The sequence below is a fragment of the Solanum stenotomum genome, chromosome 5 (genome assembly GCF_019186545.1).
Source record: "Solanum stenotomum isolate F172 chromosome 5, ASM1918654v1, whole genome shotgun sequence".
In the NCBI taxonomy this organism is placed as follows: domain Eukaryota; kingdom Viridiplantae; phylum Streptophyta; class Magnoliopsida; order Solanales; family Solanaceae; genus Solanum; species Solanum stenotomum.
The window spans coordinates 42,761,363-42,778,856 of record NC_064286.1 but is presented as its reverse complement, the minus strand read 5'-3'; the positions used below and the strand labels follow the sequence as shown (position 1 = coordinate 42,778,856).

The 17,494-nt window shown below is 35.7% G+C and overlaps 2 protein-coding genes across 2 annotated transcripts; both read right to left on the bottom strand.

The window, feature by feature from the left end:
- Positions 1 to 7,810: 7,810 nt before the first annotated feature.
- On the bottom strand, positions 7,811 to 8,161 carry LOC125864008 (methyl-CpG-binding domain-containing protein 5-like). The gene has a single exon (XM_049543960.1). It carries the CDS (start codon positions 8,159 to 8,161, stop codon positions 7,811 to 7,813), a length of 351 nt encoding a protein of 116 aa, XP_049399917.1.
- A 2,828-nt stretch (positions 8,162 to 10,989) lies between these two features.
- On the bottom strand, positions 10,990 to 11,382 carry LOC125864007 (methyl-CpG-binding domain-containing protein 5-like). Its single transcript, XM_049543959.1, has one exon. It carries the CDS (start codon positions 11,380 to 11,382, stop codon positions 10,990 to 10,992), a length of 393 nt encoding a protein of 130 aa, XP_049399916.1.
- Between the last annotated feature and the right edge of the window lie 6,112 nt (positions 11,383 to 17,494).

The window sequence follows — 17,494 nt, the reverse complement described above, 5'->3', positions numbered from 1 at the left end:
TATAACATATATTTCAGCAACTACTTGCACATGTTCCCATGTTGAATAAACCACTTAAAGTAACAACTAACTCCTACAAAATAGCAACTAAGTTAAACTACTAAAGATGGCTAATATGCTGGAGAAAGTAAAACAACTTCTTTTGACTAGTTACTGTACTAAATGAGGCAATTAATCAACATTCTTTTTTTACCTATTTCGAGCCACTCTTCTTCTCTTTTTAGCCCTCAGATGGTGTAGCAACATCACAGTTAAGGTCAAATTTTTCCCTCTTACACTTGCGACCTGTTTTCAGAAAATGATCCCCCTCATCCATTGACTTGAATTTACTCCTGGACACCGGTTCAAAATAGTATCTATCTCTTTTTCATGCAGTGGCTCCACCAGCACAAACTTTTGTTTCAAACCTCCAATTTTGTGGCAATCACTTCGGCCTATCTAGATTCACCCGAAACTTAGGCGTAATCTTCCTTTTAATCTGCAACTTACTCCGAGTTACATCAGACACCTTCCCTTCAATAGGTACATCACCTTTGTTTGGTGTGGTGGTCTCTACCTTAACATCCAACTCAACATCAATGTAGGTTCCTAGCTGCAACAATGGGTCTGAAGCTATACCATCATTGTAGAAGTCATCGCTGGTAACAATTGTCGGTGAGATGAAAGAGACAGTGGCATCGGCCTTAGTCATCGGAGGAAGCTTTGAAAGAGGAAGCTTCTAGGTATGAAATTTTTTCTCCACATTGACTCTTTCAAAGCTTCCTCCGATGACTAAGGCAGACTTCGATGTCTCTTCCATCCCACCGATAATTGTAACCACCGACGACTTCTGCAATAATGGTATACCTTCGACCAGTTGTTTTCGTTGGGAACCTACATTGATGTTGAGTTGGATGTTAGGGTAGAGACCACCACACCAAACAAAGGTGATGTATCTATTGAAGGAAAGGTGTTCGATGTAACTTCGAGTAAATTTCAGATCAGAGGAAGATTACGCCTATGCGTTGGGTGAATCTAGATAGGCCGAAGTGGTTGCCAGAGAATTGGAGGTTTGAAACAAATGTTCGTACCACAAGAGCCAATGTAGGAACTTTCGATAGATACTATATTGAACCAGTGTTCGGAGGTAAGTGTAGGTCAAAGAATGAGGTGGATTATTTCATGAAAATAGGTGGCAAGCACAATAAGGCAAAATCTATTATTAACTATTATGCTGCAACACCATCTGAGGAAAAAAGTAACAGAAGAAGAGAGGCTTGAAAAAGGAAAAAAAGAAAAGTAGTTCGTTTAACATTGATTTTGTGACTCCTCCACAGAGCATGTGTTGGGTTTATGGATAGTTTTGCAGATACTTGTGTACCTTGTTGTAATGGTAACATGGTTCTGGAGATCAAAACAAGAATGAGATGTTGTCTTCTCAGAGTACATCACATTTGTGGCGGAGGAACGCCAAATAGCTAGACTAGATAGTGTGTCAAATTCCAGTTGAATTGGTCTCATTTTATTTTGGCATAGTAAGAGGAAAATGTGGGAAGAACATATTGGCCATAGTTGATGCTTTTGGTACTAAGTTTGTGTTTTTGTTGTTTTTTTTTTTTTAGTTTTGTGTACTAAGTTTGTGTTATTCAAAGGATGTCTGATAAGTAGATATATAGCAAAGAGGCTATTTATAGACTCCAGTTTTAATATGTTGGAGTTGAGAGGATAATTTTATAGAGAGTCTCCTCTGTTTTAGGGAATAACAACAAAATGTTTTACTGGAGTTTGAGTCTAACTAGGATCTTAATTCCAATATTTATTATCATTACATTTCTTGACCATATAAGTAGGTGAATAACTGAAAGATAAATAGCGGCCAACAAAAAAAGAAGAAAAAAAAATTGAGAATAGGGAATTATAATATGGGTAATTGAATTCTCACCAATAAGGTGAAAGTTTAGATCCACAACTTGTACTTCATAACAATATTTAGAAGTATATTATGTTAGCCAAAAAAGCGGCATGCATAATTTGAAGATATGGTCCTGATTGATTGATATGTGGACATGGAAATTAAATTGAGGATATTCTGAAAAAGCCAAGATACAACAAGAAGAAGATTTACAAGTCACACTTCTAAATAAATAAATAAATAGGATTACACATGTGACTTTCAATTAATTTGACTTTTGTTCAGAAATCAAACTCAAAATAACAGTATTAAATTAAATAATGAAAATAAGAGAGACAAAATAGGATAACTTTTTTCTTTTGACAAATACAATATACAAGCCTTTGAACTTGGTTTTAGTTTTTAATTTGACACTTTAACTCTTATATAGAGTGGGGAGCCTAAATGATACTTCCTCTGGCCCAATATATATGACTACTTTCCTTTTTAGTCAGTTCAAAAAAGAATCGATACATTTCTATATTAAGTAATAATTTAATTTTAAAATGTCCGTTTTACTCTTAATGAAATGATTTATAGCCACACAAATTTTTATCATTCATTTTAGATCACAAATTTTAAAAGTCTTCCTTTCTTTAATGGGACGGAGCGAGTAGTTAAAAACTAAAAGTTGACTAAAATAATGAGTTGAAATAAAGTGTTTAATCTCTACGTATTAGTGCACTATGTCACTTTCATAAATGGTCAAACCCTAATGATTGTTAAGACCTATGCATTTTTATAGGGGGAAATATGTGGATAAACAAACATATTATACCTAGTTAATTAGTTAACAAAACTATAATTTAATTAAATTACCATTCGCCACTAACTTACAATCATAATTACGTGGCTCATGTCCAAAATTTGTATAATTTGGCTCCTAATTGTATAGATTCTGATTTTGTATAATTTGGTTATAATTGTATAAATCTAAAATTTTTCTAATTGTATAGATCCAAAATTTGTATGTGTACCCTAGCTTGTATATAATTATCCTGTTGTAACATCTGAATTGTATAAGTTTTGAAAAATTCCTAAATTTATAAACACACAATCTGTATTTATACTTACCCTGTTTATATATTGTGATTGTAGTAATGTTATTCACATTACATGGCTGTACTGCTAGCTCACAAGTCAGCCGAAATCAGGTGAACGGATAGTAATCATGTGAACGGACCTTGAACCGTAGATAATAATCATGTGCAGGGACCTGAAAGCATGGATAATAGATTCCGAATGTCTCCAAATCACCCGCTCTTCTTTATTCTCAACCACACCAAAGAGTAAAACTATCTTAAGAGTCATTAGTGACCTACTCCATCTCTAAAACCCAAGACCCGATCCAATATAGCCTACAAGGCTCGATATTGCCAAAGAACACATTCAGGTTGAAACACAAGGGAAATTATGGATGAACGGTCATAAGAGCTGAACTTTCGCCTAGCTAAGAATTCATACTATCACACCCAAGTATGCTATATCAGTCTACAAGGAGCTAAGTCGTCCGAAGCAACATCGAAGAATCTTGAAGGCCTTTTGGCTCTAAAATATGAGTCTAAGGTAGTCACTAGCCTACACCTAGGCTAAGGCCGAGAACAAGCTACTAACACAATATTAGTGACAATACATATACAACAAGGCATGAAAAAACCAATGCAACTAAGTAGGCATGCTCGATTCCTCGAAAATCTACCTAAAATACAGGTAACACATGAATTCTAATCACCAACATAATACAAACTACAAACCCTTGCAATACATTAATCCAAAAAATCCTTCTTTCTGCGCATCTCCAAGAAATATTAATTTGATATTGAAATGTTTGGTTTTCCCGTGAAAAACAAGATTATTTGAGATAGCAATAACTTCTTGATCATCCACAAACATCTCTGTGCACTTTTTTTTCTTTAAATTCATATCAAGTAGCACTTTTCTAAGCCACAAGGCTTGTTTTGCAGCAACTGTTGTTGCTGAAATGAATTCAGCTTCAACGGTAGATTGTGCAGAAATATCTTGCTTTTAGAACATCAAGAAAATACACTTGAACCAAGATTAACACAATAGCTAGAAGTGCTCTTCATGTCATAGGAAGAACTACCCTAGTAACTATCGGAATACCCCTGCAACACGTACTTCTAATTTGCAGAGAATTTGATTCAATAATTCAAAGTTTGCATAACATATCTTATCATCCTATTAGATGCTCTAAAATGAGTGAAAGTTGCAACATCCAACCAAACACCGGTAAAGAGTCTCATCCATATTTTCAGCTTCATCATTTTTGCTTAACTTCTCCTTCTGACACATTGGAGTAGTTGTCTCTTTTCAATTTTCCATTCTGAACTTTTTTAAAAATGTCTTTTGCATACTTTTTTTGACAGATGAACACTTCATTTAGTCCTTGCTTGATTTCCATTCCCAGAAAATACACCATTTCTCCCAAATATGTCATTTCAAAAGTTTGTTGCATATCTTCTTTAAATTTCTTAACAAGTTCATCATTTCTTCCCATAACTAGTATATCATCTACATAGAGTGAGATAACAATAAAATTAATTTCATCACCTTTAATGTATAGAGTAACTTCACTAAGGCATTTTCTAAAACCTGGCTGCACCAAATGCTCATCAATCCTGTTGTACCAAGCTCTGGGCACCTGCTTTAGTCCATACAAAGCTTTTTTTGAGCTAATACATGCCCTTTGATTGCAATTCCTTTAGGTTTCTCAACAAATTTCCTCCTCAAGAAAGTCATTCAAGAATGCAAATTTAACCTCCAATTGAAACACTTTCCATCCCTTTTGTGCAACTATAGCCAATAATAATATGGAGGCTATTAATCTAGCAAAAGGAGCAAATGTATGAGAAAAATCAATACCAAAAATTTGAGCATACCCTTTACAACAAGTCTGACTTTGTGCTTTTAGATAGAATCATTTGCATTCAACTTAGTTATGAAAATCCACTTCATTCCTATTGCTTTCTTCTCTTCAGGTCTTTTCACAAGTTTTCAGGTCGGTTTATTCTCAATCATGGTGAGTGCCTACTTTATTGGAACTTTCCATTTTGGATCTTTTTCTGCTTCTCGAATTTTTTTGGCTCAAGGACAACCATATTGCATCTTTGATAGATTTCCGAGAGAGATCTTGTGCCTCTTACTGGGAAATCATCCACCAATTCATCTTCTTTCAGCTAGATTGTACTTTGATCTAGAATTAATGTTGGTTTTGCTTCTCTCCAGTTGCATCGTTCATCTTCCATGAAATGCACTTCTCTACTTATCACTTATCAGGATTTTCCTTGTATGAGGTTGGAAAACCCTATAAGCCTTTGAAACAATATTGTAACCCACAAATATTCTAGATTCTTCTTTTTATCCAACTTATCTCTTTTAGTCTGTGGCCCATAAGTAAAGCACAAGCATCCAAACAGTTTGAGGTTTTTCAAAAAAGGTTTATAACCTACCAGACTTCAAATGGCGTCTTTCTTTCTAATGATCTTAAGGTATGTGCAACTTCAACCCAATACTCTTATGGAAAACACTTCTCATACAAGAAACATCTAACCATCTCCATTATGGTACGATTCACCCTATCACTAACTCCATTTTTTGTGGAGTATATGGAGCAGTGAGCTGATGTTTCAAGCCTGGATTCTTCACAATATATTGAATTGATCAGATGTATACTCCTTTCCATCATCGAACCTTAAATATTGAATCTTGAAGCCACTTTGATTTTGATCAACTTCTTAAATATCCGGAAGATGGAAAATACTTCTAACTTAAACCTGAGAAAGTAAATACAATGAATTCTTGTGTAGTCATCAATGAAAATTCTATAATACTTACTCCTTTTGAGTGACAGAGTTCTTTGAGGACCAGCCAGATCTGTGCGGATTAACTTTAGTTTTTCAGTAGCTCTCCAAGTTGTTATGTTGAAAGGAAGCCTTGTTTGCTTTCCAAAATCGACAGGTTTTGCAATTTGATATTTCAGCTTCAAGGTTAAGCAGCCATGAACTAGATCTTTCTTCTTTAGGTTCATTTCAACATAATGATTGAAATGTCAAAGCCTTCTATATATGCTGAACTTTTGCATTGATCTTAGTTACAGAATATGTTTTTTGCTCATGCACTAAAGAATCCAATGTAAAGCTATTTCCCTTCATCATTACTTTGAATAATTATTGCCATCTTCATACTTGATTTGACAATAGTTGATTTCAAAGAGATGCTTCAAACCATTCTCAAGCATCTGGAGAACACTTAACAGACTATGACATATATTAGGTACAAAATACACGTCTTTGATTAGTTTTGTACCTGAAGCAATTTTGATTTCCATAGTACATTTTCCTTAAGCAGGAATATACTCTCCATTGCCAACTTGTACTTTGGAAATTACTGAAGTATTCAACTCCTTGAAGAGATCATAATCTAATATCATGTCGTTCTAGTGGTTGCACGTGCAACCACTGCCATGAGCCATTTTTCACTTGAGGTGCTAGTTGCAAAACAGGTTGCTACAAAGAGTTTCACTTCATTGTTCTGATTAGCTACCTATGCAACATTATTTTGTTGAATGTTGTCCTAGCAAAATTTTTGATGATGTCCCATATTCTGACATTTCTCACACTACTGGTCTGGTCTTCGCTAGTATTTGAATGGAGGATGAACCTTCATTCCATAATGTTTTCAGGTAGGAAAATTGCATTTTGTTCCCCAATTGACCCAAAGAGAATGAGAACCCGAGTTTTCCTTCTTGTTCCACTTATTCTTTCCTTTGTCTCCCTGGTTTGATTGAAATTTTGCAGGTAGTGTGCCCTCAACAGTCCCATCATACCTCACAAGTCTTCTTTCTTCTTGTCCCTGCCAAGAATTCAATAGTTCTGCCAAATTAATATGTGACAGATCCTTAGAATTTTTCAATGAGGAAATAGTTGCTTCAAACCTTTCCGGGACTGTTACAAGAATCTTTTGAACCAATCTAGAATCAGGAAATTCAAAGCCAAGTAATCTTATATTGTTGGCAATGTTGACTATTCCGTCATTATACACTTTGGCTGTCTCCGAATCTTTCATCTTTTGAAGTTCAAATTTTCTTATCAGGTTGAGAATCCGCATAACATTGATCCTTTCACCTCCTTTATATTCTTTATTTTGGAAATTTAAGATCTCAAATGTTTATTTATTTGTCATAATCTTGACAAAGATTTCAGATTAGACTGCAACAAATAAGATCGCTCTAGCCTTTGGTTTTCTTCTCCTTGTGATTCCTTATCTACACCATAGTTTTATTTGCACGCTAGGGAGAACTTCGTAGTCCTCGTAAATAGGTTCCCACATAGCATTTGCCTCCATATGTTCCTCCGTTCTTGATGCCCAGACATGACAACCTTTACCTTTGAAGATAGGTGGTGCTAGTGCAATGTGAGGAGCTTATGAACACATATATGAATAAAAAGGAATAAGAAAAATTAGTTTCCCCCAATTATAGATCGCTCAAGAAGAATTCTTTGATACCACTTTGTTGGAGTTTTAAAGCTGAACTTCAACTCTAAAAACAGAAATAAAGGAAAGACAAAGAAAAGAAATATTTGTTGGTGAAAAGATAATCTTTCATTGAATTGAAATGGTGCTTAAATACAAGAAATATGCAACAACTATAGCATATATTTCAGCAACTACTTGCACATGTTTCCATGTTGAATAAACTACTTCAAGTAACAACTAACTCCTACAAAATAACAACTAAGTTAAATTACGAAAGATGGCTAAAATGCTGGAGAAAGTAAAACAACTTCTTTTGACTAGTTACTGTACTAATTGAGGCAATTAATCAACATTCTTCTTTTCCTTTTTCGATCCTCTCTTCTTTTATTTTTTGCCCTCACATGGTGTATCAGCATCACGGTTCAGGTCAAGTTCTTCCCTCTTGAGACCTGTTTTCAGGAAATCTTCCACCTGAGTCTTTGACCTGAATTTACTCCCTGTCACCGGTTCAAAATAATATCTATCTTTTTGTCCTGCACTGGCTCCACCGGATCGGACTTTTGTTTCAAACGTCAAATTATTTGGCAACCATTTCTGCCTATCTGGATTCACTTGATACATAGGCGTAATCTTTCTCTTAATCTGCAACTTAGTCCGAGTTACATCAGACACCTTCCCTTCATTAAGTACATCACTGTTGTTTGGTGTGGTGATCTCTAACATCCAACTCAACATCTATGTATCTTCCTAGTGGCAACAATGGGTCCGAAGGTATACCATCATTGTAGAAGTCGTCGCTGGTAAAAATTGTTAGTGGGATGGAAGAGACAACAACATCAACCTTAGTCATTGGAGGAAGCTTTGAAAGAGTCGATGTGGAGAAAAAGTTAATTGAATAATGAGACATTGATTGACTGCATACTTCTATTTATAGTCTCTATTCCTAGTTCATTATTTTGAAAAATTAATTAATTGTATTACAAGTTCATTATATTTGGAAAATTAATAAATCATATTCCTAATTTCTGTGAGAATTTTATAAAATCTATTCCAAGTTCATTATATTTGGGAAACTAATAAATTTTATTCCTATTTCACATGTGAATTTTAAAATTTTTGTTAATAGTTAATGTGAAACGTAATATATTGCATTCCTAATTTGTTTTGGGATCAAATTTATTGAAAATATGATATATACATAGAGATGGCCTACCAGATTTATTGGAATAGGATTTATTGATATGGATATCCTCTAAAAGCTTCTAGAAGCACTTCCAGGTTAATATATATTTAAAAACAATTACAAATTTTAATGACCATCCAACTTATTTCTTCTTTATTGCATTATTTTCGGTCATTAGAGGTTTTCTATAGCCACACCAAACCATTTATGACTTGTTGGGGCCAATAATTTGGTCAATCAACACTTTATGTAGAAAGCCTTAGAATATTATTTTTACGGTTTCGTTAGCTCTAGAACGTCGATTTTGGTCTAGAAGGACCTTTGATGCGGATTCGAAGCCTTTCAGGCTCATTCCGAGCAACATTGTAGATTTCGGCTTCAAACAAAGTTTGGGTGTGAGACCCATGGTTTGTCAAAATGACCTCAATTGAAAAGTTCAACATCCTTGTTGAGTCCGGAATGATGAATTTTGTGGGGTAACATATTTCGTTTGCATGCATGGAGTTCCGAACGGATCCTAGCACCTTTTAAGAGTATTTTATGACTTGTTCAATCAGTGGGTGTTGCATCATCTGATGCAACACCATTTCTTCTTAGCGTTCACGAACCTCAGGACGCGTTTGCGGTAGAGAGTGATTTGGGTCTCCTTGTTTGTGAGCCTACTGCCACATTTGCGGAGACCAAAAGGCTTGGTCATTGCGTTCGTAGGCCTTATCTCAAGCATCTGGAGAACACTTAACAGACGACGACATATATTAGGTACAAAATACACGTCTTTGATTAGTTTTGGACCTGAAGCAATTTTGATTTCCATAGTACATTTTCCTTAAGCAGGAATATACTCTCCATTGCCAACTTGTACTTTGGAAATTATTGAAGTATTCAACTCCTTGAAGAGATCATAAGCTAATGTCATGTCGTTCTAGTGGTTGCACGAGCAACCACTGTCATGAGCCATTTTTCATTTGAGGTGCTAGTTGCAAAACAGGTTGCTACAAAGAGTTTCACTACGTGCAACCACTGTCTTGAGCCATTTTTCACTTGAGGTGCTAGTTGCAAAACAGGTTGCTACAAAGAGTTTCACTTCATCGTTCTGATTAGCTACATATGCAACATTATTTTGTTGAATGTTGTCCTAGCAAAACTTTTGATGATGTCCCATATTCTGTCATTTCTCACACTACTGGTCTGGTCTTCGCTAGTATTTGAATGGTGGATGAACTTTCATTCCATAATGTTTTCAGGTAGGAAAATTGCATTTTGTTCCCCAATTGACCCAAGGAGAATGAGAACCCGAGTTTTCCTTCTTGTTCCACTTATTCTTTCCTTTGTCTCCCTGGTTTGATTGAAATTTTGCAGGTAGTGTGCCCTCAACAGTCCCATCATACCTCACAAGTCTTCTTTCTTCTTGTCCCTGCCAAGAATTCAATAGTTCTGCCAAATTAATATGTGACAGATCCTTAGAATTTTTCAATGAGGAAATAGTTGCTTCAAACCTTTCCGGGACTGTTACAAGAATCTTTTGAACCAATCTAGAATCAGGAAATTCAAAGCCAAGTAATCTTATATTGTTGGCAATGTTGAATATTCCGTCATTATACACTTTGGCTGTCTCCGAATCTTTCATCTTTTGAAGTTCAAATTTTCTTATCAGGTTGAGAATCCACATAACATTGATCCTTTCACCTCCTTTATATTCTTTATTTTGGAAATTTAAGATCTCAAATGTTTATTTATTTGTCATAATCTTGACAAAGATTTCAGATTAGACTGCAACAAATAAGATCGCTCTAGCCTTTGGTTTTCTTCTCCTTGTGATTCCTTATCTACACCATAGTTTTATTTGCACGCTAGGGAGAACTTCGTAGTCCTCGTAAATAGGTTCCCACATATCATTTGCCTCCATATGTTCCTCCGTTCTTGATGCCCAGACATGACAACCTTTACCTTTGAAGATAGGTGGTGCTAGTGCAATGCGAGGAGCTTATGAACACATATATGAATAAAAAGGAATAAGAAAAATTAGTTTCCCCCAATTATAGATCGCTCAAGAAGAATTCTTTGATACCACTTTGTTGGAGTTTTAAAGCTGAACTTCAACTCTAAAAATAGAAATAAAGGAAAGACAAAGAAAAGAAATATTTGTTGGTGAAAAGATAATCTTTCATTGAATTAAAATGGTGCTTAAATACAAGAAATATGCAACAACTATAGCATATATTTCAGCAACTACTTGCACATGTTTCCATGTTGAATAAACTACTTCAAGTAACAACTAACTCCTACAAAATAAAAACTAAGTCAAATTACGAAAGATGGCTAAAATGCTGGAGAAAGTAAAACAACTTCTTTTGACTAGTTACTGTACTAATTGAGGCAATTAATCAACATTCTTCTTTTCCTTTTTCGATCCACTCTTCTTTTGTTTTTTGCCCTCACATGGTGTAGCAGCATCACGGTTAAGGTCAAGTTTTTCCCTCTTGAGACCTGTTTTCAGGAAATCTTCCACCTGAGTGTTTAACCTGAATTTACTCCCTGTCACCGGTTCAAAATAATAGCTATCTTTTTGTCCTGCACTGGCTCCACCGGAACCGACTTTTGTTTCAAACGTCCAATTATTTGGCAACCATTTCGGCCTATTTGGATTCACTCGATACATAGGCGTAATCTTTCTCTTAATCTGCAACTTAGTCCGAGTTACATCAGACACCTTCCCTTCATTAAGTACATCACTGTTGTTTGGTTTGGTGGTCTCTAACATCCAACTCAACATCTATGTATCTTCCTAGTGGCAACAATGGGTCCGAAGGTATACCATCATTTTAGAAGTCATTGCTGGTAAAAATTGTTAGCGGGATGGAAGAGACAGCAACATCAACCTTAGTCATTGGAGGAAGCTTTGAAAGAGTCGATGTGGAGAAAAAGTTAATTGAATAATGAGACATTGATTGACTGCATACTTCTATTTATAGTCTGTATTCCTAATTCATTATTTTGAAAAATTAATTAATTGTATTACAAGTTTATTATATTTGGAAAATTAATAAATCATATTCCTAATTTCTGTGGGGATTTTATAAAATCTATTCCAAGTTCATTATATTTGGGAAACTAATAAATTTTATTCCTATTTCACATGTGAATTTTAAAATTTTTGTTAATAGTTAATGTGAAACGTAATAAATTGCATTCCTAATTTGTTTTGGGATCAAATTTATTGAAAATATGATATATACATAGAGATGGCCTACCAGATTTATTGGAAAAGGATTTATTGATATGGATATCCTCTAAAAGCTTCTAGAAGCACTTCCATGTAAATATATATTTAAAAACAATTAGAAATTTTAATGACCATCCAACTTATTTCTTTTTTATTGCATTATTTTCGGTCATTAGAGCTTTCCTATAGCCACACCAAACCATTTATGACTTGATGGGGCCAATAATTTGGTCAATCAACACTTCATGTAGAAAGCCTTAGAATATTATTTTTACGGTTTCGTTAGCTCTAGAACGTTGATTTTGGTCTAGAAGGACCTTTGATGCGGATTCTGAGCCTTTCAGGCTCATTCTGAGCAACATTGTAGATTTTGGCTTCAAACAAAGTTTGGGTGTGAGACCCATGGTTTGTCGAAATGACCTCAATTGAAAAGTTCAACATCCTTGTTGAGTCCGAAATGATGAATTTTGTGGGGTAACATATTTCGTTTGCATGCACGGAGTTCCGAACGAATCCTAGCACCTTTTAAGAGTATTTTATGACTTGTTCAATCCGTGGGTGTTGCATCATCTGATGCAACACCATTTCTTCTTAGCATTCACGAACCTCAGGACGCGTTTGCGGTAGCGAGTGATTTGGGTCTCCTTGTTCGCGAGCCTACTGCCACATTTGCGGAGACCAAAAGGCTTGGTCATTGCGTTCGAAGGCCTTACGTTGTGTTCACAATGGTCAAGGAAGCTGACCCTTTGTGTTTGCAGGCTTGATGCCACATTCACAGATTTAAGGGGGCCGAACTCTCGTCTTCGCCGATTGAGTCCCGCATTTGTGAAAGTCATTTAACCGGTCTTTTAATTAATACTAGTCCCATTTTCAGCTCATTTTTTTTATTGTTGTGAAGTTGATATCTTGAGTTACAGAACTCCATTTTGGATTATTTAAGTTGATAATTGCTGGAAATTTACTAGGCTACATGCTGGGATCATAGGGAAGGTGCGGGGAGCGCATACTAATATAATTTCTTATCCTGAGAGACCTTGGTTACCTCTTTAATGGAGATTTCCATATGAGATTGTTGCATGATCTGATTTTGTTGTTTTTCGCGCTCGGCTTGAGCTCATTTTCTGGGCAAAAGTTCTTGAGTAAAATGGAACCAATTGACATAATCAATTTAAGGATTTCCAACGCGGGTCCCATAATTTCATTTTTTATTCAATTTTGGGATAATCTTCAGCTGTTTCGATGTTGGTGTCTAAACATCTGTATTGACGCTATGTAGTTTATTTGGTAGTGTGGCCGCAATCGGAGACTTTAGGAACAACAAAGCTCCAGAATAGTGGTTTTTGTTTGATGAAGAGGAAAAAAAAACGTGAAAGAGTTTGAAAGACAAAAGGTTTCTTTTTATTGCTCAACTTTCTTGCATAAAAAACAAAAACTCCTACTGCCCTTTTATAAGCTTACAATTAACTACTAAAGCTAAAACAAAGCAACCCACAAATAATGGAAAACATGGAAAATGTGGTCCACTATAATAGGAATAGGATTATGCATAAAACTTGAAATCAAAATGACAGAGAATGCTATATCGGGCCTTGTGTGTGATAAGTAGTTTAGACCACCAACCAAGTTTCTATAATAATAAGCATTTTCCGCACCTGTATCATCATCGATTACCAACTTCTCATTCATATTCATGGGTGTGGAAGATGGATTACAATTTAGCATGTTGAACCTCTTTAAATGTTCAGTAGCATATTTCCTTTGTGAAATAAAAATTCCATCTGAACCTTGTCTCACCTTAAGCCCAAGAATATAATGCAACATACCCAAATCGGACATCTCAAATTTACTCATCATGCAACTCTTAAATTCAGAAACAATAGATTCACAAGAGCCCATATATATAATTTAATCGACATAAGGACAAACAACCAGAAAATCACTATTACCACACTTCTTCACATAAAGTGTAGGTTCATTGGCACTTTTTCTGAACTGCTGGTCTTGAAAAAAGGAGTCAATTTTGCTATACCATGCCCGTGGTGCTTCCTTTAAACCGTACGATGCCTTCTTCAATCGGTATACTTTGCTCTTCCCTTCACTAGAAATGAAGCCTTCAGGTTGGCAAAAATAAACTTCTTCTTGTAAGTTGCCATTTAGGAAAGCAGACATAACATCAAATTGGTAAACATGCCAACCAAGTTGAGCATCCAAGGCTAGAGTAGTTCTACCAATTTCAAAGAGAGCTATTGGTGAGAACGTCTCATTAAATTTGATGCCTTGTTGTTGAGAGTATCCTTTTTCAACAAGTCGAGCTTTATGCCTTTTGAGTACACTTCCATCAACATTGTACTTTGGTTTGAAAATCCATTTTAGCTCGATAACATTCTTCCCTTCCGGAAAATCAACAAGCTCCCAGGTTTGATATTTATCGATAGCCTGAATCTCTTCAATCATCACATCCTCCCACTCTGGTTGCTTTGCAGCTCTCCATAACCTGTCGGTTCAACAACTAATAGGGCAAAGCTACAAGATGCATAAACATCTTGTAGTGACCGAAACTTTGTTGGTGGCGTCTCACTGGAAAACATCAAAGGTGGAGAACAAGAGCTTGATTGAGTAGAATTGTTGCTACTTCCATGAGCAGTATGGTCATTATTGCTGCTACCTGGTGAGGAAAGATCAGAACTTGTTGTTTCAAGTATCCCTTGTATGTTCTACATTTGCGTGGACTTGAATATGGATGACTGAATCTTCTTCCTTGCCGTTCCACTCCCAGGCTGCTTCTTCATTAAATACAACATTCCTACCGATAATCACTTTCCACTAGTAGGATTATATAGTCTATATGCTTTGGATTGAGGACTATAACCAATGAAAATGCATTTCTATGATTCTTCATCTAGCTTATTTTGTAAATTAACCAAAGCATAAGTTATACATCCAAAGACTTTCAAGTGGCTTACTCGTGGTTTCCGTCCCGTCCATGCTTCATATGGAGTTTGATTCAGAATGATTTTTGTTGGGTTGATGTTTAAGCGGTACACATCTGCAACCAGTGCTTCTCCCAAAAAATAACAGGAAGTCCCCTTGCATTAAGTAAGCTTTTGGCCATCTCAACCACCGTACGATTTTTCCGCTCAACGACTCCATTTTGTTGTAGCAAGTACAATGTTGTAAGCTCCCTATGAATTCCATTCTCTTCAAAAAATAAATTAAACTCATTAGATAAAAATTCACCACCACGGTCTGTGCGAAGAGCCTTTATGTTGCAGCCTGTTTGCTTCTCCACGAAAGCCTTGAATTTCCTAAAATTCTCAAAAGCTTCTGATTTGAAATTCAGTAAATAAGCCAACTCATACGGCTATAATCATCAGTAAATAGAAGAAAATACCGACTCCCACCAAGTGACTGGGTATTCATTGGTCCACATAGGTCGGCATGTACAAGCTCAAGACAACGGGAAACTCTCTTTGATTTTCCTATAGGAAATGATTTTCTACTTTGTTTTCCGAAGATGCATCCTTCACATAAGTCAAGATGACCCATTTCTGGTAACCCAACTACTATATTCTTCCTAGTCAATAATTTCAGCCCATTAATGTTCAGATGGCCATAATGAAGATGCCATAGTTGAGCTTCATTAACACCTTTAGCAATTAAAGCATTATTTTCCACACTTGAAACATTAAGGGGAAAGATGTTATTTTGGATCATAGGCACAACTGCTAAAGTCTGACCAAACTTAATATCACTGTCAACATATGAACTATTTAAAAACAAAACAGAGTAACCACTAGCCATCAATTTTCCAACACTCGGCAAATTATGAGCCAAACCAGGAACAAGTTGCACATCGCAAAGGAGTTTTACATTACCCTGCATTGTCTTGATGGCTACGGTTCCTTTGCCTTCAACTTGAACTTGCTTGTCATCGCCAAGTTGAACCTCACTCTTTTGTGACTCATCGAGGTCTCTAAATAAAGACCTTACGCTAGTTATATGATTCGCGCATCCACTATACATAAACCAAACATTATCAGTAATGTTAGTGATTGAAGAATGAGCCATGAAAAACTTTCTTTCATTCTTTGCGTTATCAGAGAATTTTTCTTGATTCTGCTCGTCCTTTTGCTTAGTCCAACAATATGTTTCAGTATCACCGAACTTCTTGCGATACTGGCATTGAAAGTCACTCTTCTGACGAGTGTCATTGAATTGACTTCTGCCTCTACTACAACCACGAAATCCGCCTCTTCCTCTTCCTCTGGTAGAAAAATTTGAGGATTTTTCTTTGGAGAAAGAGGACTCCTCTTTCACCTGGAATGTTTTTTCTTCAACTTTCTCATGAGGCTTGTTTATCCTATTTTCATGAGCTAATAAAGAAACCATTAATTCATCAAATGAATAATCAAATAAATCCATGGATTCTTCAATAGCAACAACCACATGTTAAAATTTTTTGGTTAAAGATCTCAACACCTTTGCCACAACAATTTCATCACTGATATTTTCTCCACACTACTTCATGAGATTAACAATGGAAGAAACTATAGACATATAATCTTGAACAGATTCATTACTTTTCATAAGTAAAGTTTCAAAATCATGACATAAAGTTTGCAATTTTACAACAATTACCTTCTTATCTCCCATATACTCCTGTATGCAGAATTCCCCAAGTCGTGAGAAATCTCTGTTGCTGAAATTTGGGGAAAGATATCATCATGAAGGGCTTGTTGAATCAGGAACAACACCTTCGAGTCTGTCTTGCGATTCTCCTGTAGCCGTTGTACCTGGACTTCAACTGGATCTGCAAATCCGCTCTCCACCAAGTCCCACAACTCTTGAGACGTGACGAGAGTCTTCATCTTAAGACTCCAAAAATGATAATTCAACCCTTCAAAAATTGGAAGATGTTGGGAGTTACTATTAGAGTTTGCTGCCATTGTTTCTCTGGTTTTGTATTTCTGGGGCTAAAATTATATTATGTCTCTCGTTACTCTTTTTCCAGGGGAATAAAACTTTAAAACTGGCGCTAATACCAAATTTGTTGGATGAAGAGGCAAAACTAAAATGAAAGAGTTTAAGAGACAAAAGGTTTCTTTTTATTGCTAAACTTTCCTGAATAAAAAACAAAAACTCCTACTGCTCTTTTATAGGATTACAATTAACTACTAAAGCTAAAATAAAGCAACACACAAACAATGGAAAACTTAGAAAACGTGGTAAACATGGTCCACTACAATAGGAATATGAAGATAATTTTATTGACTAAGTAAAACATAAACCCACTAATCCTAGAGAATAGACCCACAAATTGATTTTCGATAAACTAAATATTTTGACTAATTAGTCAACCGTTTTGTAACGCGCAGAGTTATCTTTGAGGTTATAGGCTATGACTTACTTGATTTTCGATTGAGCTTGTGATTATGAATTCATGTTGATTAGCCAGTTTTGAGATGAGTTTATAGTTTGTATTATGTTAGTGTTTAGAATTTATGCCTTAGCCATATTTTGGGTAGATTTTAAGGAATCGAGCATGCCTACTCTAGTTGTATTGGTTGTTTCATGCCTTGTTGGTACTCGTTTGTCCCTTTTATTTTGTTAGTAGCTTGTTCTTGGATTTAGACTAGGTGTAGGCTAGTGACTGCCTTAGGCT

What these genes read in the sequence shown, in the direction of transcription:
- LOC125864007 (XM_049543959.1), bottom strand. Translation starts at nt 11,382, where the DNA reads ATGTTGAGTTGGATGTTAGAGACCACCAAACCAAACAACAGTGATGTA.
- LOC125864008 (XM_049543960.1), bottom strand. Translation starts at nt 8,161, where the DNA reads ATGTTGAGTTGGATGTTAGAGATCACCACACCAAACAACAGTGATGTA.